Raw genomic sequence first — 24,653 nt, 5'->3', positions numbered from 1 at the left:
TAAAATCTAATGTATATCTTACACATGTCACCAAATTTGACTTTCATGCAGTTGTTTGTGGATCCTTCTAAGGGGAGCAGAGTACGCAGACAGCAAATTAGCAGTCTGGTGACTAAACTTGTAATAGGGAGTGATTCTTCTCATAATGCACAACTAACTTCCAGAACTTGTTGCTGTGCAAGACACTCTTTTAAGAAAAACAAAACCCAACAACAAAGAAAAAAACAAAACAAACAAAAAAACACAAAAACAAATCTTAAAAAACCACAACACACAAAAAAAAAAAGACCAAAAAAACTAATCAAAAAACAAAACACCCAAACAAAACCAAAACAAAGCCCCACTAAAATCCACACACTTGAAATTTTAGCAAGTAGATAAGTCTACCTAGATCTCAGGAAGACACTGGGCTACAAAAACCTGATACCTACAAGAGCACTGCAGATGCCAACCAGCACATATATACAATAACCAGCAATATTATTCACATGGAACTCACCACTGATTATCACCATAAATGCAATTCTGGCTTAAACCATTTACATGATTCATCCTGGCTGTTCTCACTAATGAAAGCTACTCTGGCAGCTAAAAGGAAATCACTCAGTAATCCTGAATGTAAGAGAGGCAGTTGTCCAGACTCACAATACAGTTGGCACAATGAAAACAAAATAATCATTCTCATTCTACCACTCATAGGCACAGTGGATATCTGACAGTAAAATGAGCAACCCATCAGCTCACACAAGTTGCTGCCCCACCTGGTTCCCAGTTCATTGGTGTCCTAAGACCACAGGAAGGAAGAATCCTCATTCTCTGCCATACAGGAAATTTTCAAGTCCTAAAATGTGTTTCCACTGCACCCTAGAAATCCCAGGTATTACAGCTCAGTGAGATCTTTCTAATGTTTTATTTTCTACAATTGAGAGAGTTCAATTCAAGACATTAACTTTTTTACAACATGCACAGAGAAAATATTCTCCATTTGAAGCCACTGAAGTACCTAAGCCTCTCTGTACTTAAATGGTACATATTTGCCATTTATAAACCTACACTGAATGTATATTTTGTCAAAAACAACTTAGCTTGTGTTTTCCAAATGGAGACTTTGTTAATATGGAAGCTATTTGACAGATATATTAGAAAACACACAGCTTTTCCACTGCACAATCAAATTACAGACAGGAAAGGCTCAGCACACATTTTGTGAACTCCAAAGAGAATGAAAGAAAAATGAAATGGGAAGGAACTGAAACTAATTATGCTAAAAGCAAATAGACCGCTCCAAGATAAAGCAGTTGGGAACCCTTTCAAAGTACCAAAGTCTTCATGTAGGTTGGGTTTGGACCTCAGTGTCCCTTGCCACATTCTTACTTCTGGAATCAGCAACCAAATACATGATTACCTACAAAAAGCATGACACCATTCTGTTACTATACAACTCCCACTGCCATTTACAATCAGTTCATCCACAAATATTTACCAGATTAAAGTAAGACTCAAGACAAAAGTTTAACTAGGCCTACATCATCAGAGAATCATTCCCCTCTGGACTATGGTACTCTATACACTGAATGCACCAATTTATGTTCAAGCTAGTAAGAAGTCCAAAGTCAATTTTCTTCCTTCCAAATCTGCAGGAAAATCACAAGATTAAGGCAGTGCCCTAAATGCTGATATCAGAAAAAGCTTACTGACACAGCTTGAAAAAGCTTCTCTTTAAGCAACAAGGCTTCCCCTTTCCACTTAGAGACTCTATCCCAAACAGACTGTGTAGACAAACAAAGCAGCAGAGTGGAATTGTCAGCAATTGATACAAAGCCCATTTCTTTGCCAACGTTTGCAGTTAGAGAGGAGTTTCAGTAACTTTTTTATCTCATGGTAACTGTGATTTGGACACTAAATCTATCTTATCTCCTGCAGCTTTAGTTCCAGACCACATCAATAAAAACATTGTTTGTGTTACACTGCAGTCTTTCTATGTGCACTGAAAAAGACTCCAGTAATACGCACTGTGTCACACAGAGATGCACAGAAGACTACTCATACAATTCTTGTCAACTGCAGATTCACATAATTTCTTATTCCTTCAGTGCATTTTTTCCACAGATCTTTTTCTACCAATGCACAGATTATAGAAAGAAAGAGAGAAAGAGAGAAAGAGAGAAAGAGAGAAAGAGAGAAAGAGAGAAAGAGAGAAAGAGAGAAAGAGAGAAAGAGAAGCTTGAGGAAAGGCAAGTGACTTTAAAATACATTTTAAAGTGACTTTAAAATACATTTAAAACCCTCTTTGTATACTGCAGGGTTTCATGTTAAGGACAGACAACAGCCAGAGCAAAACCAAAGAAACATGCACCAATCCTGTTTCTGTAAAGGTCAGGGACAGAAAACTCTTCAGGAGAAGAGGAAAAGAACAATTTTATTTTTAAATGGGCATCTATGCACAGGAAGAAAAAAGTCCTTGCAGAAGATACTGGCAAGACACGTAGGTGGAACGTGACCACAACAACGTGCCAAAAAGGCTCCCGCTATAACGAAAGAACACACAAGCATTTCTCATGTCTCCTCACGCTTCTTTCCCAGCAGGTCCCAGCAGCCGCCGCAGCCCAGCACTGCGTCGGCTCCCTTGGAAGAAACCTCAGAGACAAATAAGTTTCTACAAGATTTGCAAACTGAAATGGAGTGAAGCCTCGGAAAGAGGCCAAACAAAGAAAATGGGTCGTTATTAATCCACTCAGAGTCTAAGGCGGAGACACACACACATCCACACACACATACCCCAGTGAAACTGGAAAGAGGTAAGATGAGAATATTTCCCAGGCAGCACAGGAAGAGGATAAAAGAAGGGAAAACAGCGGTACTTGGATAAAAGAGTTTTGAGCTTTTCTTGGCAGCAGAAGGCCCCTGCTCTCCGTGAGGGAAGCACCGAGGAGCCGAAGCAGAGGAGGGCGGTGGGACCGCGACCGGGTGGAGCCCAGGTCGGCAGGGGCAGCGGCGGGGCGGGGGCCCTGGCAGGAGTGAGGGGGGCCTGGGCAGGAGCGAAGTACCGGCGGCCCGACGGGGAGGGGAGGGTACGGGAGGGGTGGGCCCAGCGGGCGCCGGGTCGGCCACGGGGTGCAGGGCCTGCAGCGGAGAGCGAGCTCTTCTCACCTCCAGGGTGGACACGGTGCTAGTGAAGAGGTCCTCGCCGTCCTCCAGCTCCTCGAGGTCGGCGGGCCGCGTCTCTCCCAGCGGCGGCGGCTCCCGCTCCGCCGCCATCTTCCCCTCCGGCCCGGTCCCCGCGCTCACGTGACCACTCCACCGCCTCGCCGGCACGTGACCGCGGCGGCCGGGCCGGGCCGGGGCGGGGCCGCGACAGCGCCCACAGGGCCTGCTGCAGGCAGAGCTACCGCTCCCGCCCTGTCCATAGCTCGTGCTGCAGGCACAGCCAGTGCCACTGCCGTGTCAACAGCCACAGCCCCTGCTGCAGCCACAGCCAGTGCCCCAGCCTCAGCCCCTTCTGCAGGCACAGCCTCAGCCCTTGCCATATCCACAGCCCGTGCTGCAGGCACAGCTACAGCCCCTGCCGTATCCACAGCCCGTGCTGCAGGCACAGCCACTGCCACTGCCACAGCCCGTGCTGCAGGCACAGCCACTGCCGTATCCATAGCCACTGCCGTATCCAGAGGCACAGCCCCTGCTGCAGGCACAGCCCCCGCCACTGCCGTGTCAACAGCCACAGCCACTGCCATATCCACAGCCACAGCCCCAGCCCCTGCTGCATCCGCAGCCACTGCCATATCCACAGCCACAGCCACTGCCGCAGCCGCAGCCTCTGCTGCATGCACAGCCCCTGCCACATCCACAGCCTCTCCTCAAAACCCTTCCACATCCACAGCCCCCGCCGCATCCACAGCCCCTTCTCAAACCCCTGCCACAGCCCCTGCTACATCCACGGCCCCTTCCCCATCCTTAGCACCTTACCCCTCCCAAGAAGAGGTAAAAAGGCAGAATTCCCTAAGTTACTTGGTTGGTTTTGGTCATTCATTAAGGTATGTGAGAAGTTCAGCTTCTTTGATTCAAGGTGGCATTGTAATTATAGTCAGGCTAAAGATAACTGTGGCCACAGAAACCTATTATAGGGGTTTTTTATGTCAGAGGGGTCAAGAAATTACCCAAAGATAACTATAGACCTGGATTTTTAACTAATTGATATTCCAGGTTGAAAAACTGGATTAGTAAATCTGTATGGAAAAAGAACCAAAATTAGAGAAAAGCATTCAAGGGAATAAATTGGAAAACAATTAATGCTTCAGGAAAATTTAGAGGGACTGCAAAAAGCCAATCACATATGAGATTGTGATATGTTACTGGAAAAAGCAAAACCGTAGTTTAAACTCAAGCCTCATCCTTGTCAATGTGGGCATTAATATGTATGTCATTTGACAAATACATAAGAGCTGCCAGCTCTACCTCATGCTACTAAGTGAAAATCCAAGAGGAAGGTACTTATGGATCCTAATGGAAACTACAGCCACTCCTTCTTCTGCAGCCAATAAATCCACCTCTGTAATGCTGTATGAGATGGATATGAATAAAGCTGCAAAGCTGCTGAACAGTAGAAGTAGAAATACCAAAGCTAAGTTTACATGTGGAGCTTGTGTATATGCCATGTGTCTGCTTTAATTACCTGGTTATGTGATAAGATTTTACAGGAGCCTTCTTCCCAAGGAGCATTTACTACAGTCACAGTTTTTCCTTGTTTCCTAACAGCTCCGTATTCATTTTATTATATGCAGTCTCAAGTCTACACTGAAGACAAAAGGATTTGTCTTCTCACATCCATTTCTCTGAGGTCTGTCACTGCCTGTTTCATAGGCACTGATGAACTTTATCTTCAGGGTATGATGCCCATTACACAGGAACTGAGCAGAGATGGAAAAATTTAAACCTAAACGCTTTACTGACCTTGATGCCCTAACTGAGATCACTAGGATTTGGTTGGTTTTTTTGTTTTGGTTTGGTTTGGTTTGTTCTGGTTTGGTTTGGTTTGGCTTGGCTTGGTTTGGTTTGGTTTGGTTTTTTTGCTAGAATACCTAACATTTCAACAGTTTTGTCACCTAGGCAGGAAGCCCCAGTATCACAGTATTGTCCTCACCCCCACCCATTTCTAAGAATAGGCTTTTATTTCTTTCCTTCTCTATTGTGTCATTTCCTTCCCTTTATTAACCCTTGTCAGATCCCAAACCTTCTTGATTAGCCTTGGGAGCCATTGAGAACCCTCCAAAAAAGGTAATTTCTGGTTTTGGCCCACCAGCCAACAGTTCCTCCAAATCAGTACACCTGCTGCATGAAACTGTCACTGCGCCACTCCTGCTTCTGCCCCCAGCATCTGTGGGCTCTGCAAGCCTCTGTAGTCCAGCACTTAAGAGGACATACAGAGTTCAAAAATGTACTCTGCATAAACACTCTTGGGAGCTCTTACACAATAAAAAGCTTCATTTTTTTCTCTGCAGAATCAGGTTTCACTCAGGAGTATAATCCTCTTGATTTTAAATGGCTTTTAAAATGAACAGTATACCAGTATTACGGCTCCATGTCATTCCCCTGGTTCAGCTCACAGATGTGCTGAAGCCTTGAAATAGTTACAAGAGGTTATCTGGGTTTGGGCACTCTACCGTTTAATACCTTCTGCCCATCTATCAAAAACTATTAAGTTAGGTGCAAAATAAAGATGGATATGCTCTAAAGCAATGTGAATCAAGGTTTAGAATCAAATACGTCAGATTTTCAGAGTCTTACTTCACTGACTCTATTTTTGGATTGTACTAGTGCAATAGCCGCTGTAATATTGTGTTATTTTAGTAACTGAAATATCAATGAAACTGAAAGAAAAGCATGACTCATGATTTAGAAATAGTTGTTTTAGAAGAGAGAGTGATAGGGAATTATGCAAGTTCAAGGACAGCCTGTGTGGTTTGGATCTGGAGGCAGCCACAGGAGATCACTTAGTCTGTTCGCTGGAAAATGTTTGTAATCTTTTCTTCAACAACTCCAGTGATGAAGACCCCACAGACAAACTGCCTTAATGCTTTGCTGTCTAGGATCAGAAAAGAAATTCCATCACTATCCTACCAGTCAAACCTCTTCAAACAATTTGAAGTATGATTTTGCAGCAGATACTGGCCTTGTTCAGTTTGTGACCATATTCAGGACAGATATTGGCCGCATTTTATATGTAGGAAGTGGTTATTCAGACTGGATAAAATCTCTCCCTGTTTAATTTTGCATTTTTACCAACATTACTCCAGTTTGTTTTGATAATTTTGAATTCTTTAACTAAGCTACAGCTGTTTGGTGTCACTCATAAATACAGTATGCATTCTCTGCTTTCTGTTTCTGGTGAGAATATTAAATTGTATCAGGCCTATGATAGATCACTTCATTCATCTTTCATTCTGTTCATCCTTCCATAAAAATTGTAATCACTGAAAAATAGCTCTTGACTTTGTTTTCTACACCGGTTTTGTACCTACTCTATAATAGCTTAACATCTGTTGTTTCATTAGCTTTCTTAGGAAACAGTCATAAAAGATAAATGTTCAAGAAATACCAAAGGAATGTTTCCTCACTAAGAGATTTTTCAAGAAAATGGCTAAATACAGTGGAGGAAAAACAACGACCAGAATGCTTAGAATTAGAGGAAATACATTTTTGATATTTTATTTTCCCCTTATATAAAATATGTAAAAAGGAATATTGTGCTTTTGTGTAGTGATTGCACTTGCACACAGCAGTAAAGACTTTCAGTGAGTCAGCCTTCCTAAGAAAAATTACAAAGCACAAATATTTACCAAATCTGTCTATTTGGTTTCTTTGCCCACTTATCCTTTCAGACAAATAAACTTTGCACTTCAGATCACGATGACTGTTCTTTTGTTCCATCTTTCCATCTGAGTATTTAATTGCACATCTTATTTAAAAAACCCTTTTTCTGTCACTTTTTTTTTGCCAGTGAGTGGTCAGTGTTCTCATATATTACAGAAAAATACTTTTAATGTATGTGAAAGAAACCAGTTCTTCTATCAGTTAGATATTTCATTTGCCTTTGGAGTAGTGGCAGGTCCTGCTCTTAACAAATAATGGACTGAGAATGTCTACTCCCTAGTTCGTCTAATGTTCCAGTACACTTAAATATAGAGCTCTACTGGCATTAGCTGGGTATGCTTACCCTGTTACAATAGTGAGATTGTGTACAAGTAGGGTTTTTTTTAAGATTCATAAGCACTAAAAGCAGGTGAGAACTAAGCACTGGTTAATGTGATATATGCTGACCTGCTATTTAGATTTTCCTCCACTGTTTATGATTTACAAGAGAGAGTTTTGATTTTATTTTGCACTGCTAATCTTAGATAATCCAGGTCATTGCAACTTGATAGAATACACAGCAGCCTCTGAGATCCTGATTTGCTTTGGGCTTCAGACTCTTGCTGCTTGACAACTGTCTGTCACATTTCATGGGTTGTGTTCTGATACAGGAGTCATGCTGGAGACAAATACCAGCATGTTGTTAGCGCCTGTTGATATTTACCTGATGTCTCAGACCCGAGACATCTCTTGCCAAAGTAGAAAACATGTATAAGACCCAGAATGGATGGAGGTGGGACAATGCTTGGAAGAAGCATCATATGCACTTGCCTGAAGTTAACACTTCTTCAGTGATCTGCTTTTGTCCACAGAGAGCATAGTCTTAATCACATTAAAGGGAACTAAGGGTTCCTAAATGCCAAGTGATTCTGGCATATTCTGCATTGAAAGAGACACACAAGGATCATCAAGTGCAACTCCTGTGTAAATGTCCTGTGTGGGTATTGAACCCACAGCTTAGGGTTATTAGCACCATGCTCTGACCAGCTGTTAATCTCATCTCCCTTACCTAGTTTTTTCAGTTACAGCCCAGTTAAATTTTTGTGCCATGTAATTTCAAACCTGTGGTACATGAATAAGTCAATTTCATACATTTCTATAACTGTCTTGACCTGCTTTCAGAGAATGTAGCAAAATCTTGTAAAATGTGCAGCTTGTCTCATGTAGGGCATGATCATTTGCAGCATTTTATTAATCAGTTTTAACTCATTTTATCAGGGATAGATTGTTACAAGGTTTTTTATGTCAAATCACTGAAGTCAACGTATATTTTTTTTACCATTTTCAGACTTGCTAGGACTTTCAGTTAGATATAAGAACATTAGAAGCCATCAATCTCTTCAAAGATTCATATGCAATCTTAGCTGTTGTCTAAATGATATTTGTATCAATTAATTCCAGTGGCTATTCTTCGACACCTTTTTTTTATTGCTATCTGTTCATATTTGTGTTGTGAGTTGTCTTAATTCTTTCATCCAAAACTGGATGACACAAGAAAAAGGGAACAGTGAGGAAAGGAGGTTGGACCTTCCATATAGTGTCAGAGACAAGTCAGTGCACAGTATCAGTTGGTGCTGTCCCACCACATGATGGTGGCACATCAAAAGTTACCACTGGAAAATTCCTCCAGAAAGAGAAGAGGTTTCATGTAAGACAGGCCTTGATCTAAGCAATTTTTCTTGATCTTTGGAATTTTTCTGTAATAGATTCCATGTTTCTTAAACTGTGGAACATTTTCTTTTCCTCAAATGAGAGACAGGGTGAGAGGTGATCCTCTTTTTTGCAGCTAGTTTCTGGTACTGCACTAGGAAATGCTCAGTGCCTCCAAACCCTTAGCCGTCACCACTTCACCAGTGATGAATGTAACACGGCTATTCAAACTCAATCTAATTTGTCCAGGGAAAATTTAATCTAGTGAGAACTTTGAGGTCAGAACCATAATGAAAACAGTTTCAAGGGGAAAAACCAAATCAAACAAAACCCACCAAAAATAAACAAACCAACAATTCATTTCCAAGTGTCTATTTGTAGAAGAATTTTTTTTTAAATCACCTGCTGAAAGCATGCACTTTGTAAAAAAATTCCTGAAATTAGATCTACATCTTGTTGTATCTCTATCAGCCAGCAGTACTATCTCCATCTAGTGTAGGACTTATTAAGAGGAGACTTTAAAATGATTTTGTATTATCACTTGATAGATGAAGAAAGTCTATATTGTCTTTCTCTTTCAAAGTGTTATGATTCCTGAGCTGATCTTAGTTTAGGAGATTTGAGGAGGGAGTAAGGCAGAATGTGAATGAAATGGAAGTGTTTTACATATTTTTTCTTCATTGGACAATCATGGAAGAAGTCTAAGGGTAGAGAAGGTGGCAGCATGGAAGAAAATTAAAGTGATATGCAGGCAAACCCAGTATATTAACCACTCCAGCTCACCACTGTAAACCTTGGGAGAACTGTATTGTTCCATCAAGTCTGCAGCCTGTGGGAAGGAAGCTTATTTCCCTGCTTGCTTGGCACAAAGTAGAGGCTGGTATAAAGATGTACACCAGCCTACTCCTCTGGTATGGGATCGCAGTAATGGGGGCCTTGATCCATTACAAGGTGACTGAGAGTTTTCAGATGTTACCATCAGAATATATGCAAGTTTTACTGATCACAGTATTTTTATAAAAGATCTGCATTCTAAAAATGTTAAACTATAATGCTGGTTAATTAATTAATTAATTAATTAAATGTGTGTGGAAGGCAAAGGTGACATTGCAACTATGTCTTTGGGATATATAAGGAACAATATTTTTTATTTATATTCCAGGCACTGGACACAATATATTTTGTATGTTCTCAGGACTTTGAAGTCATTGCTGGGGATTTGCCAAGAGAGTCTCCAAAGACATTGTGGAAGGTCAGCTTTTTGGCTTCCAGCTGTTCCCTTGCTGCAATTACCTACCCATGTACAAAATGAGGGAGTGGTTGCATCTGGTCTTATATAGGTGTTTAGTGCTTTTAAATAGTTTGTCCCTTTCAGCTTGCTGAGTGTGGTTTATTAGAGGCAATTCACCTAGACTTTAAAGCAGAAAGTAAGAGAATGGAAATCTGCTCTCTGAAACCATGGTTGGAATTTTAAGAACGTGCGTATCCGACATTTCCTTCCGAAATCCTGCACTTCAGTTCTCCCTTTGGTTTTTCATATCACGTTGAATAACTTCAGCTGGCTAAAAGGCAGCAATCTAATGAAAGCTATTCCACTTAGTTTGGGCTGTGGCAGAAGATAATAAAAATAAATAGATGATTTCTCGGGCATCCTATCCATCTAACACTTACACTAGGAGCAATTTAATGATGAGTGCCTATTTCCATTGCCAAGAGAGGAAGATTATACTTAGGTAGATGCTTGACTTTAGATCAACTGTGATTAGGTGAGAAAATCTCATTCTGCAAAACATATGCACATAATCTAAATTATAAACTCTCCAAGTTAATGAGCCTTAATCTTAAATGTAGCTTTCTGGCTGATTATGGTATTTATCATAATAAAAATTATAAAGTGACTGCAGAATTAACTTGAGACAAAATACTATTAATAATACTCAGTCCAAAATTAGCCTGAGAAAAAATTTCTTCACTCCCTCCAGACACACTGGTACATGTCTGCTGCTTTAAAAGAACCAGAGCCCTGAAATAAAAGAAAACAAAAAACACACTCCAACTTACAAATATCTCGCAAATGTTTGCATTTGCATGGATTATGAGAGCTAGGCACAAGAAAGATTTGTTTCAAATATCTCCAGTCATTTTTTCAGAGTATAGCCTCCAATCCACAGAGTATTTTTTTCCCCCCCACTTTGTGGATATACAAGATAAAGGCATGTGAAAGCAATTTTTCATTGAAAATTGCACGGTGGATATGCATGAACCAGAATTTGCTCTATTTCAAGTTTCACAGTCCAAATGCAGCTGTAATTTGCATCATTTACAATTTTGCTGTAAACTGACTTGGGGCATCTGTCTACATTATAGCCAAACCAGGCAAAAGATAAGTAGGAAAAATGGAAAACTTCTAACATAATTGATTTCCACCAAATAGCACTGTCTCTGGCTGTTATAACAATTAGTTTATCAATTTAATGTTGATTATGGCTTTCCCATTGAGAAATAGGAAAGATTGCAAAACAGCAATGCAAAAGAATCTGGCACTGTTGCCACTAGAGCTGATACAGTATCTAATATATGTATTTACTTTTCTTTAAGATATTTCCAGACACTTTAAGCAAAAATCTGGCTTTGCAACATAATTCTCCTTTGACAAATTTTATTTCACTCTGCTCTGGCTAATTTTATCCTCTGGAGGCATAAATTTAGGATTTGAAAAACCTATTTCCTTCAAGCTTTTAATTCAAGTGATAACAGATGCTAAAGACAGACTAAGAAAAAAAAGATTAATCTCTCAAGAGTGTTGAGAAAACGATCAACATAGTTTCTAAATAAGTTAATAAACACATTTTCAAATTTCTTCATAAGAAAACAGCTTCAAGAGCTCAGTGAAGTAATAAGTTAGAAGGAATCCACTGATGAATAGATGGGAACATAAGTAACAAACCTTTGAAATTAAATTGATATCTCAGAAGGGATTTTTTAAAATGCTTGACCTGCATAAACTACAAATTTAGCTATGGACAGGGTATGTGGCTTTTTAATAATCTATTTATCTATATTGCGTTGCATCCTAGAGTATATTTTGTTTGCCTCCATTAATTTAGTGTTGCATATATCAAAAAACAGGGCATCAAGCATCTCATTTCAATAACAGAGGCTACAAATATGATTTGGCAGTAAGATAATTAATGAAATCACTGACTCTGCTTAGAAATAATTTTTGTGTAAACTGAAAGGGATACTAATAAAATTCAGCATGACTATTCCAGAGTAGCACATAGTGGGATTGTTTTAACTTCAACTCTTAAAAAAACCCAGCACCAACATAAGGAAGCTCATTCTATCTTAGGTTTATTTTCACATTCAGATAAAGACAGTTAGTAAAGAGCTTTTCCTTACCTGTTTTTAAGCATGATATTGAATTTCCTTTAATGTAAGTATCCTCATTTTTATATTCCCCTTTTAGTTAGGAGATACTCACCTACCAAGAGGAATCCCAATTTACTCTAGATCACTCCCCCTATCTCTTGTACCTCTTTTAAATGACCATACAGGAAACTTATAGAAAGGCTCACCTTACCTTTGGTCCTTTCCTTGGGTAACTGAAGTAGATGTCTACTTTGACACACGCTACATTTTAGCTTTTTTAGCTTTGATCTTAAATCTTTTACAAAAATATGGATATCCACTTGGGAAAATCCACATAAATCAATACATAGAGAGCTAAAAGGTGTGGAGGTAAATATATATCACTGCACATAGATAAAGTACTTATACATAATCTATAGTCTATATTTGTGGTGTACAGAGACTGTATATATTCTCTCTATATATTCTCTCATTTGAGTACTATATATGTGCACTCTCTAAATATCTATATATATACTCTTTTGGTGTACAAAGTATGTCTATTCATGTATATCTATCACTGTGTGTATTGTTTATCTAGATATATCAATCAAAAGAGAAATATAAATGTTTGAGAAAAATCAAAATATTTAATTAAAACAAAAAATGCTTGTCCTGGAGATCACTAAGTTGTCTTCCTGTCATTGCTAGTGTACTGGCACAATAGTATAAAGATAGTGGACTGATGTCTCAGTTCCTCCTTTTTTTGCAGTTCTAAGATTAAAACGGAAGAAGGAAGAGCCGCCTCCCACTTCCTGCCTGATTCTAGGAATATAGATCTGAAACAGCTGCCATGCTGATTTCTCCAAAACAACAAACACAACCAGTCCATGGAACTAATTATTTTAATGCATTTGAAATCCTTGAAGATTTGGAATACTTTCTTCCAAGAAGCATATGAACCTTCCTCTTCACAGACCAACTGAGTTTCTACAAAATATGTGCTGTTTTGAAGCCTTTTTTCTTCAAGAGATGTTGAGCTCTGTGGTGTCACAAAGCTGTTTCCCCAGCTGCTCACCTGGGAGCTGCCTCTGGCCATTCGCCTCAGTGGACCTGCCTCCCGTGCCAGTGGGAGTAATCACTTTTGGAATCCATCAGGGGAATGATCAAACAAGTAAGATCCACATGCTGGGAATCACTTGGTGGCAATCATCAGTTCAAGGCATGGGTTGGAAGCAGTACCTGCTCTGGGCAAATATGTCACCTGGCTCAGCTTAAGTTTGGCCCAGTTTTTTCTGTGTTATCAGAGGATGCACTTGTGGTCTGGGGTTTTTTTGCCCTCTCCTATGGGAGGTTGATGCTGGCTGAACCAGACATCAGAGAGGCGCAGTTAAAAATATTTGGCAGGTCAGGCAGGATCCAGATGGGTTTGCACTCCAAAAAGCCTGACTGATATTGTCTCAGGTGGTCTGAAAACAACTCCCACTTGTACTTGGAGACACAGGACTAAACATATCATATAGTTCTTGTGTAACACATAAGTAATGAATAGCATATGTGGGTAGACATGAAGAAAACATGATAGTTTTGGAACAATTGTTAAGAATAAAGGTTCATGTTTAGAGAATATTTATTATGTCATACCTAATGATTGAACGATTTTTCAGTTGCAGCACTGTTAGATCTTTAAAAATTAAATATATATGTCTCACTACTAAAATCTGTATCTAGACAGTTGTTGAAATTTTCAGAAAGGCTTGGACATTCATGTGGTGTAGTGTCACCCCCAGCAAAAACAATTTAAATGTTTATAAGGTTAATTAGTTTTTAAGTTTTAAAATATAAATGATCCGGTTGTTGAAATTTGGAAGATTTACCCTATACTGCTTTTGGAGTACAACTTTTTTAGTGGTTGGGATAAGACCATAACTTTGTTTGTTGTGAGTGTTGCTCTGATTCTATGTTTGGCTAAATGTCAGTAGCCTACTTAGAAAGGCAGTGTATACAACTCTGATTTGCATAGACATGCAGTGACATCGTGCTATTTTTATCTAAAAATGTAGTTTTCTAGTGTTTTCTAGTGGCATCAAAAGGATTGTATGTGCACACCTGTGTGGATTGAACTTTAGTTTCTTTGACTTTTACCTAAACACTCCAGAGAATTCATAAAAGTGCATACTGCCATGCTGGCAGCACGTACCTGCTGGGAAGGGGCCTGCCTCCATCAAGGTAAAGTTCCACTTGGGGCTTTTAATGCAGCAGGAGCCACAAGCAGAGCAAGCAGTGCCTTCTCTGTGTTTTCGGGACAAGAGAAGTCCTGTCTCCTGCCCAGAAAACAGGGCTGGTTACATGGAGCAGAAGAGGATGAAGCACAGTCCATGCAGGCACAGGACATGGTCTGCCCCCTCAGGAGACAGTGTTGGTTCCTGTTGGTTGGTCATCCAGGAAGAGACTTCAGGACAGTCTGTGTGGTCCTCACCATCACTGCTGTCCCTGACAACACATTAACGGGAGTATATATTTGGTAAGTACTATTACTTCATTTTCTGATAGTGGTGTGTGCCCCAGCATTTACTGTCATCCATCCAGTCCATGTGCCAGGGTGACTTCTATGTGCCTGTTCATCAAGGAAGGGCTGAAAAAGTAATTCTGGCACATATTTCTCTTGCAGCAGGCTGCTGCTGTATCAGGGTTTGTCCAGAGCCAACACTGTCTGTAGAAATGATGTTGACTGGGGGGATTGGAAGAAATGCAAGTGCACTTCTGGCACCAGTGCTTTTGCACAGGTGTCCAGTCAGCAGCAACCTATGAAGACAGATGTTTGCTGTGCTCTGCAATCTGATACACGTTGTCAGGTCCAGGCACTGACTGTTCATGGAGAAAAGATGAGGAAGGCTAAGCATCTCACGAAGAACTGGATCCTACCCTGCTCAGCACTTGCTCCTGTCCAAGCTCCAAGAAATGATGTAGCAGGATCCCTTCCATCCTCTCACTGGGCACAGATGAGTGGATGGGGATTGAAGAGGAATGGTGCATCTTGGGGTGCTGTGAATTCTTGAGCTTGTATTTATGGCATACTGTGAATATAGCTGGAGCCTTCAGGAGGTGCCTTGAAAACTGCCAATAAAACATAGGGAGGTGTATAAATATATGATTATTTGCTTTGTTTTTTGCATATACAATGTGAGATTCAGGGTAGAATTTAAAAATATATGATACATCTTTCTATATGATCTAAAAAATCTATGTGTGCTGAGCTAAGATCATTATCAGTGTAACTTGCTTGAATGTTACATGATTGACTTCAATTTTTTAGAGGCTCATACATTTTTACTTAAGTTTTTTAAAATACAGGAAATTGTAGTAATTTCTGATGTTTTCATGGATGGAATACTTAAATGCTGACATGGTGCTACTTATTAGATGCAAGTATCAGAATATTCAAATAAAATAGAATGAAAAATGTTAGTGGATTTGTAATTAGGACTTCAGAATTATGAAAATGCATTATGGATTTTCTGGTTTAGAGAGTAAATGTTGTTTCAAAGTCACTTCTCTTAAGAGATCCTGAATATAAACTGTCAGCATTAAGAAATTCCCATACTATGTTTTAACCAGAGTATAAAAAAAATGAAGAAAATGCTATCTTGGTGACCTTTTTGTTCTCTTATAACAGCTCTAAGCTATTGCCCACAATATGTTTCTTTTTGCCAAGTCTGTATGTTGACATGGAACCTATTATTTTAGATGAAAATGTTACTTCTGGAAAAAATTCATTGGTCTCAGTCAAAGGATTTTATATTATTCTTTCTCAAAGAAAAACAATGTGTTGGCCTTCATTTTTATCAGACATTTATGTCAAAGCTGGCACAAGCAGTAGGTTACTTCATTAATTCAGTAACTTAAGATACATCAACTTGCTTTTCTACCTGCACTTGGTAACACAGTTTATATTCAGAACATACTTCAAGGTTGCCACTCATGTTATTATATTTTGTATTTTCTCAGACTTCCCTGTAGAATCTATGGTCTAAAATTGTTAAATCAGAGCATATTTTGTCCTATATGTGACACTAGGTAGACTCCCTCTGCTGGTAAATTTCAACCTCAACTGTACAGGGTTTACCATTACTCTATGTTGATCAAGTAGCTGCACTGACAGAGAACTACATGCACTAAAACTTGCTGTGAAAATAATGTGACTGGAGCCTGTCTTTGTCCTTCTTTACAAAGTGGGTAACAAAAGTCACAAAGATGTATTACAGAAAAACATAATAAAACCTGTGCACCCCTTAGACAGGTAAAAAGTACTTCTCACATTGTCTATCCCAGAAGATGAGGACTATACGAATGAAAAAAGGAGTAAAAATAACTTGTAATATTGAAAAAATACAAATCTACTGAATTAAAGCCATTGCATGTTACTGAACCAAAACTCTAAGTAGTTTTTGTCTTTAGATAAACCATTTCCCTAGATAGCTGTGAGTAATTACCATAATATGCATTCTCAAAGACACAACTGCTTCCCCGAAAGTCTATCTGAAACTGGTGGGAAGTGGTCATCCCATCCATTGACCACAACAGGGAGTCAACAAGCCATATCAAAAAGGAACAGTCATTACTTTACAGCCAAAATACCAAGATGATATAAAACTGATAGCACAGGTGTAGGCCAGTCCTTCAAATGTGATTTAGTTGATGAAACAGGTTCAGGCTTAATAATACTACACTTACTCTATAGACAAGTGAAAAACTGAAAAATTATTAAACTCTTAAATGTAAGAACTTGAAAATTGTCTGCTAGAATTTTAAAAAAGTATCAGTCAGAAAGAAAATTTGAAACACATAAATGCAAAACGAGAACTAACCCATAAGAAAACAAATTGTCATCTGCACTTTCATTATGGGTTTATTAACAGCAGCATTTTACGTAAGGCATGAGAAACAGATTTTTTATATATATATATATATAATATTTAAGCCTCAGGCCAAGAATACTTTGTGTCTGCAGAGGACAGCAAAAAAGATTAATTAAAAGCACTTCAAGGAACAGCAACAAAAAGGATAAAAAATTAAATTACATAATCTCTGAGGAAAAACTAGGGAAGCAATGAAAGATGTGATACTAATGTAATACATGAGAAGTTTTAAAGAATGGTGTAAAAAAAAGTGATGGTGAAAAATGTTACATTTCCCTAACAATATCAAAAGAAGTAAAGTCACATTTGTATATGGGAAAGTTTTGGGCAGATAATAAGAAAACTTTCTAATATGTGCAGTGTTGATGAAATGTGAAGCAACTGTTTCAAGAGATACTGTACAGTATTTTGGACGTGTTTTTCATGAATGATCTGTGTATATGTGGCCTTAGAATAGGGAGTGGATTGGGTCACTTTCTTCATTCTAGGTGGCAGGGTGCCATGTCTTAATGCTAGACCTACACAACTGGGGTACTGTACTGCAGGTTATGCTCAGTTTTAGACTGTAGCTCTAAATGCAAGGGCATCTGATTTCTCTCATTACATTGGAGATAACCACATTTTATGGATTGTTGAAAAGTGCTTATCGAGAGACACAGAATTAAACTGTTTTTCTTTTCTTGCCTCAGAGTTTTCATGAGAAAGGTGACTATTCAGTAATGTTTGTTGTAAAACTTGTTATGTTTGGCATCTTCTGCCACTGAATGGTACCAGGGAGTCTGGATCTGTTGTTTTTCCTCCTTCATCCACACTCCACATATTTTTTTCAACTTTATTTATATCTGAAAAAGAAGCCACAGGGGATTTGTTTAAAAGGGAAGCATCCAACAGAAAGAAGTGTTCCAGTTCACGTGAAGCAAATAGTAATCCTGAAACATAAACCAAAATCACTTAGATCATTCTGTCACAATATAAATCCTGCACAGTATTTTCTTAAGAATTCTTTAAAGAATGATCTTGTCTCTCACATTTGTTCAGCATGATCAGTTACTTTTCTCAGTTTGGTATCTGTCTCTGATAACATTCTGCCTTATCATGGGATTGTAGGAGATGGAGTTGGAATGGACCTCAAGAAACTTCTGGTTCATCACACTGCCTTATGTTCATCTGTTTCCTATCTGACAATATGCACAGATCAATTTTTAAAAACTTTTTTTTTTTTTTCAATCTGATTATTGAAGAAGACTAATATGAAAATTTAAAGGTAGAGGGAAAAGTCCTTAACCACACCTGGGACACTATGGTGATCCTCCCTGCCTGCCTTCCAGCTTTCTGCTCTGTTTGAATGTGTATTTTGTTTTCCGTTTATTCTTTATGCTATTTTACAGATTATTTTTCTAGAATTGTCATTTTCTAGCTTCTGTATTTCCTTTGCCCTTATTTTCTGTTATTTTCACAGATGATGGTAGAAAGAGAACTCAGTGAAATGACCGTCTATAGATGAGATGTCAGAAGTACAGTATCTGTTCACTGAAGAAAATAGAAATGCAATAAGCACAGAAGTGATGCTGGTAATTGGTGATAATCATTTTGAGACTTTCCCAGTCCATTTTTCCCTACTCTGGTTGAATTTATGTTGTGGTCTGGACATGCTGCATAAGAACACAATGATTATCCAGTGTTGTGTACAAGCAGCTCATTCCCTCCCTCTTTCTTTGGCTGCCGCTTGTGGTTTCCTCTGGACATCAGATTCCCTTGTCTACTCTTTTGGGATGAATCTGATGCCAGTAGCATGACTGAAAGCCAGGCCAAAAGTGATGGCTAACCTCCCACCCTTGTGCTATAGGAATGTAGTGTTGGAAAAAAACTCTAGGGAAAAATCCAGCCTGTTTCTTGGAAGGTTCTTAGGTGCAATGTAAACCTGAAGGTAAGAAATAACTCTGCAAAAGAGAATAGTTAGCAAAATTATTGAAAAATGCCTGGAGAATAGCATCCTACCATTCTATGCTCCATGATGATGCAGTATGGGCCACCCATTATTTATCAGAACTATTTAGTAATGCTAAATTTGGATTTCAATAATGTAAATTTTTGCAGAGTTTTTTGCTATCAATTTTCAACATCCTTTATGATTCTTTTCCCCTCCGTTCTTTCTTTCTTCCAGCAACTGTTGCTGTATCTGCACTGTTCTGCAGCCAGTGCCATTGTCAGGTCTGTGACCGGCTGGAAAAGCCAGTAGCATCCTCTGCTGCAGCTGGACTGCTGTTCATTCAAGTGCTGCTCTGGAATGGATACCCAATGTTAGTAGCTGGATTGTGAGCCTCCAGTTTATAAATTATGATTAAAGTGAAGAAGAACAAAAAAAAATTGTGCACAGAGGGAATGTTAAGCATGCTTTTTTTTTTTTTTTTTTTTTTTTTTTTTTTTTTTTTTTTTTTTTTTATCATAAAAAAGGGTGGTTTGTTTTGGTTTTTTTTTTTTTTTTTTTTTTTTTTTTTTTTTTTTTTTTTTTTTTATGATGTAACTCAATAGGCATGGACCTTTTTGTTTAATCTTATGCTCTATTTGCAAGAAAAATAATTTAAGAAGTTGAAAAGTCTGTTGAATTTCTGAATTTTTTTACCTGATAGCAAAGACTCCTTTGCCCTGAAAATAGAGAAGAAAAGAGATCTTAATGCACATGCAGTAATATAATGCACATGTCTTGTAATATGACATTTTCTTGTATAAATGGAAGAACTGTGTTGATTTGCAGTTTTTTGCTCTTGACTAATCAATTTTTTTGGATGGGGACTGTCCATTTCAGTGTGGAATCTGGGAAACACCCACAAAATATTGGGAATTATGCAAAGTACATTTATTTTCTGTGGCAAGAAAAATGAGCTGCAGCAACAGGAAACTCCAATAGTACCAGCAAGAAAGCACATAGATCCTTGAAGATGACAAATTTAAAAAAAAATAATTCCATTATTAAAAAATTCACAGGAATTCCATTTTTTGGGAGCTGTTAGCCAGCTTTGATGCTGGAAAAGGATTCTTTCTTACCTGCTTTATATGTCTACACAGTATACATTACAGAAGGTCTACTATGTATGAGCTGAAACAGAGACGAAGAGAAGTACTGGAGCCTAAGTCTTCATGGATGAAACTGATAGGCTGGTTAACCAGAAAACAGCTAGAAATTTAATCTTTAGTGAGTTTTTCTCTAAGAAGCACTCTAAGAGTTGACATGGACTTTAGGACAGGACATTTACTTTACTTCAGGACATTCACATCAGCAGTAAATTCAGTGGTGAATTTAGTTTGTTGATAATAAAGTTCAGTTTGGAGATCAGCTCCATCATTTTCTCATTTGCCACTACAGGAAAGTAGATAAATTTGATACACTTTATGTTGTGCAAATAGTAAAAATCTTAAAGACTTCCTTAATTGATGGCCTAAAAGCTATGAAGAAAACTCTTACATTATAATTCCCAGAATAACAGGAAGTCAAAAAACTAATGTCAGATATGGGTTTCATGAACTGATTTTCCCCAGCCAAATTACATCAATTTGAGTTTTTTTTTCCAGCTCCTTGAGCATGATATCTCTTTGCATGACTTTTAGTGTTATGAGATACAGAAAGGACTCAGGAGAAACCTATAGGAGAGTTCTGCCATGAGATATGATGATGTGATAACCCTTTCTGAAAGTGGCTGGACCCCAGCTCAGTGGGAATTCAGAAGGGCTTGGATGCCTCTACTTGTACTGAAGATTGTCTCCTTTTGCCCTTGTAAAACCATCATAAGGTGTTACAGCATCCCAAGTGCCTGGGAGTAAATGTGGCAAATACTGGGGGCATACACATTTTTCTTACCTTATATGCCTTTGCCTTCTGCAGCTGCATCCAGGACTTTTAGTACTCTATAGTCTTTTTTCTTTATTTCATCAGAGAGAATTCTAAATCCTCCTACCCTTTGATTTATAAAAGTACTACAGAGGTGAATATATTGCTTTCATTTCATTTAAGAGCAAAAATTCTTGGTCTGCATTTTGCACTATGAAATTTTTTGACCTCAAAGCAAGAGATCAGGCAAGCACATGTAAAACATATTATTGCTCTATAAAACACAAAGAGAAAAGAGTAACAAATGGAGAGGATCTGATTAGTCAAAGTGAAATAATGTGTGGTTTTCCTAGGAAAATAATAGTGAGCACTGTCTGTATATTAATTAGAAGAAATAAAGAAAAATAATTATAGTATAGCTGGAACAAAGGGATATTTTCCACAGGAGTACTTAGAGCCTACTGAATGAACACACATTCTGATCCTCAGCAACTATGTGCACAAGAGTTAGTGACTTTCTGTGAGTAAACCCATTAACAAAATAAATCCATGTTTACTACCTACAGCATATCTGTTTTATAAGAACAGATCTCTTAACTGTCCCATTTATGCAATATGTTCTATGCATTAAAAAAAGGCAGTGCATACATGCTGGTTTATGGCACATGGCTTGAAAGCAGCACATTTGTCATGTCACTAGATGGTCACCTGCCAAAATTTGCCCACATCCTCTTATCTGCTTATGTGACAACAATATGCTTATCCTGGTTGTCTAGAGTTCAATGAAATCAGTCAAGTTTCCAGGGAGTATGGCACAGTTTGTATGCTATGAGAAGACTGAAAGGGAATTTGGGTGCAGTGAAAGGAGGTGAATGTATACTTTTAAACTTTTCTAAGACATTCAAACCTTCAAGCCTTTTAATGTCAACAAAATACCCTAATTACTTAAACAAAAGGACCTTGAGATAAGAGAAGAACTCAGATGTTGGGCAGCATCTTAAACATGGAGCTGCCTAACAAGGTTAATATTTTTTATGTGTGCTGGATCTTACTCTGTATAACCATCTACAGTAATGTTGTTTGTCACAAAACTAATGAATCTGTTAAAACTCAGGAAAACCATGCGATACATGGAACTGCACAGATATATTTAATAAAGCCTGTACATTCCAATAATGGGAAACTCAGACTGGTGCACTAAGCTGTTCCCAAAATGCTATCTGAAAAAAACCTCAATGCTATTTTTCTGCCAGACCAGGCTGATAAATGCTATGATGCATCATGCAAGGACAAGCAGTATTTGAAGCAGTTCTGGGAGATGTCCTGGTGGCCTGCCACTCTGGGCAAGCACAGGCAAGGTCAGCAAGGTCCCTGTGGTGTCTGGAGACCACCGACTTGCTGGATAGTGCTCTGGACAGATTCAGCAGGGAGCAGTTGAGTTGGGTCAGTGTAAACACCTGCACTCTATCTGACCTGCTAACTTCTGAAGAGGAATTTCTCCTAATTGGTCTCTATAAAGAAAACTAATGTTAGGCAGCGGGGGGGAAAGCACATATTGGTCAGATAGTGGGTAGGAACCTCAGTCTGACCCAGCTGTGTCTTGTCTGTGACAAAGAAAAGTGAAATGAATTGCAAGGTCATTGCACCCTGCCTGTATCAGACTGTCTTTCATACTCAATAAATGATGTGTGATTACAGTAAGCAGTTACCTTTGAGGGAGTATATTTTGGCAAAGCCTCTCCCCTCTCTCTTCAGCACTGGTACTATGGCTTTGTGCCATGGTATCCTCCTACCTGTCAAAATACTTCAGTCTGAATGCACTGACTGCTACCAAGTCAGGAGCGAGCCTGGAGTGAGGCAGCCACTGCTAGAATGCTGACAGTGGTGAAGTCTCTGGGCAAAGAGGTCACTCCACCCATACTCACAGCAGTCATTCTGATATCTTCAGGACATCCTTCTCACACACAGGGAGTGGTGGTTTGGGAACTAACAGGTTGTTTTGGCTAGATGTCTGGTTCATACAGAATACAGCAAAGCAGTTGTCTCCAGTGCAAAATGACTCAGTCAAGTTGTGGAGGGTTGGTTTTTTTTTGGTTTGTTTTTTTTTTTTTTCCCCACTTATTTTGGTTCTTTTTTTCTTGGTTTTGGGTGATGGGTTTTTTTATGTTTGTTTGTTTGTTTTTGTTTTTTTTTTTTTCATGGAGGTGATTTTTTTTTATGTTTTGGCTTAGGTTTTTTGTATCTAAGGGTTGATTTTACTCATTTCTTTCCCTCAAAAGCTCAACACTTGAATTTCTTTTATGGGTAGCATAAACTGAAGACAGATTTTGTTTGCTTCCCTTTGCTAAACTTCTCTTGTTAAAAATGACTGATGATTGTTTATCCTTTCTTTTGTGCTTTGAACAGATATCAAATCCCATGCTTTGAGAAAGGAATATAGAAGGGATCATGGATTCATCATCATTTATCATGCACTTCATTGTGCATGTGTGTGCCTGCACTGCAAACTGAGACTGCAGATAAATTCATTTGTCTCTTTGCAGTGAGCTGTAATGAGAATTCTGACTGGCTGGAAAGTGACTATTCATTACACTGCAAAACTACAGAGCTAGATTAACTTTTTCTGGAGGCTTTTCAAAAACACCATTTGCACTTTCTGGCATGCACTGAATAATAATGACATAGCGCAATAGCTTCTTAATATTTTGTAACGCAATAGCAAATATGAGCCCATGTCATCCACTGGGAGCCCACTGGGTTGGGTCATGTGTAAGCACCATTTGTTTTGGCTCCATCTAAAAGATGTTATGATCAAGTGAGCAAGACTAAGCCTGGGAGAATATGTGTCCTAGGCAGTTTTTATTGCTTCACCCCAGAGCAGACGGCTTCCTTAGGGCACAGGCAGAGTGCCCCACCATAAGCAGCATGTGGCAGCACAGAGACAGTGGACTAACTAGTGCTGGCCTCTCTTTGGCTGATAGCACACAAGGATGGACACCTTTTGTGCCCACAATCTTTGGCTATCATCTCCATCCATTAGATATGCTAAAAGTTGAGTCAGCCTCAAAAGATATCAGAAGAGAAAATAGTTAAGTGCCCCAAAATGTATGGGTGACTTAAATGAGACTGCCAGCTCCTTTGAAATACAAAGGTGTTCTTGAGACATATCCAAGGATTTAGAACTTTCTATCTAGTCCTTGAAATAACATGGATAACCTTCCAAACCTGTTCTGTATATATCAGATGTAAATTTCTATTCCCTGGCCTGCGAACATCTTGAAGCAGGAATTCTTCTAGGTCAAACGAATTACATAGCAGCCTTTAATCTGAGATGTGTTTTCCCCTGTAACTATGTCAGATTCTTATCTTTTAGGCTGGAATATGCAGTTCTTTTGGAGTAGTCAGTTTTTCTTTAAAATTTGAACAAAATTGAGGCATGCATTTAAAAAAGAATAAAATAAAATTGCATGTCTGCTGCTAAAGAAAAAAGAAAAACACAGGAGTGTTTTTTCTTCACATCTTTAATACTGAAGCCTAAAAATGTAGAAAATGTATATCTGGATTAGGAATGTCTTTGAAATTCCAGTAATAACTTTTAATGCTCAGATAAGATTCTGTTTTGATCAATAGGGTTATCATGTTAAATAATTCTGTGTATATTTGAAACACAGCTGATAGGGACTATTATTTAATTATGTTTTCCCTGTGGTGTTTGTTTGTATAGACACATTGAATGAGTTTTGAATCATACTAAAAATCAATACAGGGAAGTTTTGGTTCTCAATGTGCAAGAGCTTGTGTCTGTGTGTAAATGAGTGAAGGGATGTAAAGTATAAATTAGGATATTTAGCAGAATGGAAGATGGAGAGTGGTGCTACAATACCTTGAACAAAGACTCAGGTTTAATAAAGTCTGATCTTTCTTCCTTTACCTCTCTCCCTTTACTCTTTTTTTGGCCATGAATTCTGTATACTGCAGCACTTGACACCATCCAGAGGTGT

At 38.7% G+C, this 24,653-nt stretch overlaps 1 protein-coding gene across 2 annotated transcripts in view; it reads right to left on the bottom strand.

Annotated features, from left to right (window-relative positions):
• SNX2 (sorting nexin 2) overlaps window positions 1-3,284 on the bottom strand; it is a 29,219-nt gene extending 25,935 nt beyond the window's left edge. The window contains exon 1 of one of the 2 annotated variants that reach the window (XM_041484143.1): window positions 3,151-3,284. In XM_041484143.1, the coding sequence (XP_041340077.1) occupies window positions 3,151-3,258 (108 nt within the window). In that variant the 5' untranslated portion in view covers window positions 3,259-3,284. The remainder of the gene's footprint in view (window positions 1-3,150) is intronic. The other variant, XM_041484144.1, reaches the window with a different exon arrangement.
• Window positions 3,285-24,653: the final 21,369 nt, after the last annotated feature.

Source organism: Pyrgilauda ruficollis, unplaced genomic scaffold, assembly GCF_017590135.1.
Source record: "Pyrgilauda ruficollis isolate IOZ18807 unplaced genomic scaffold, ASM1759013v1 scaffold64, whole genome shotgun sequence".
In the NCBI taxonomy this organism is placed as follows: domain Eukaryota; kingdom Metazoa; phylum Chordata; class Aves; order Passeriformes; family Passeridae; genus Pyrgilauda; species Pyrgilauda ruficollis.
Note: the sequence above shows the minus strand (reverse complement) of the source record. Positions and strands in the feature narration are given on the sequence as shown.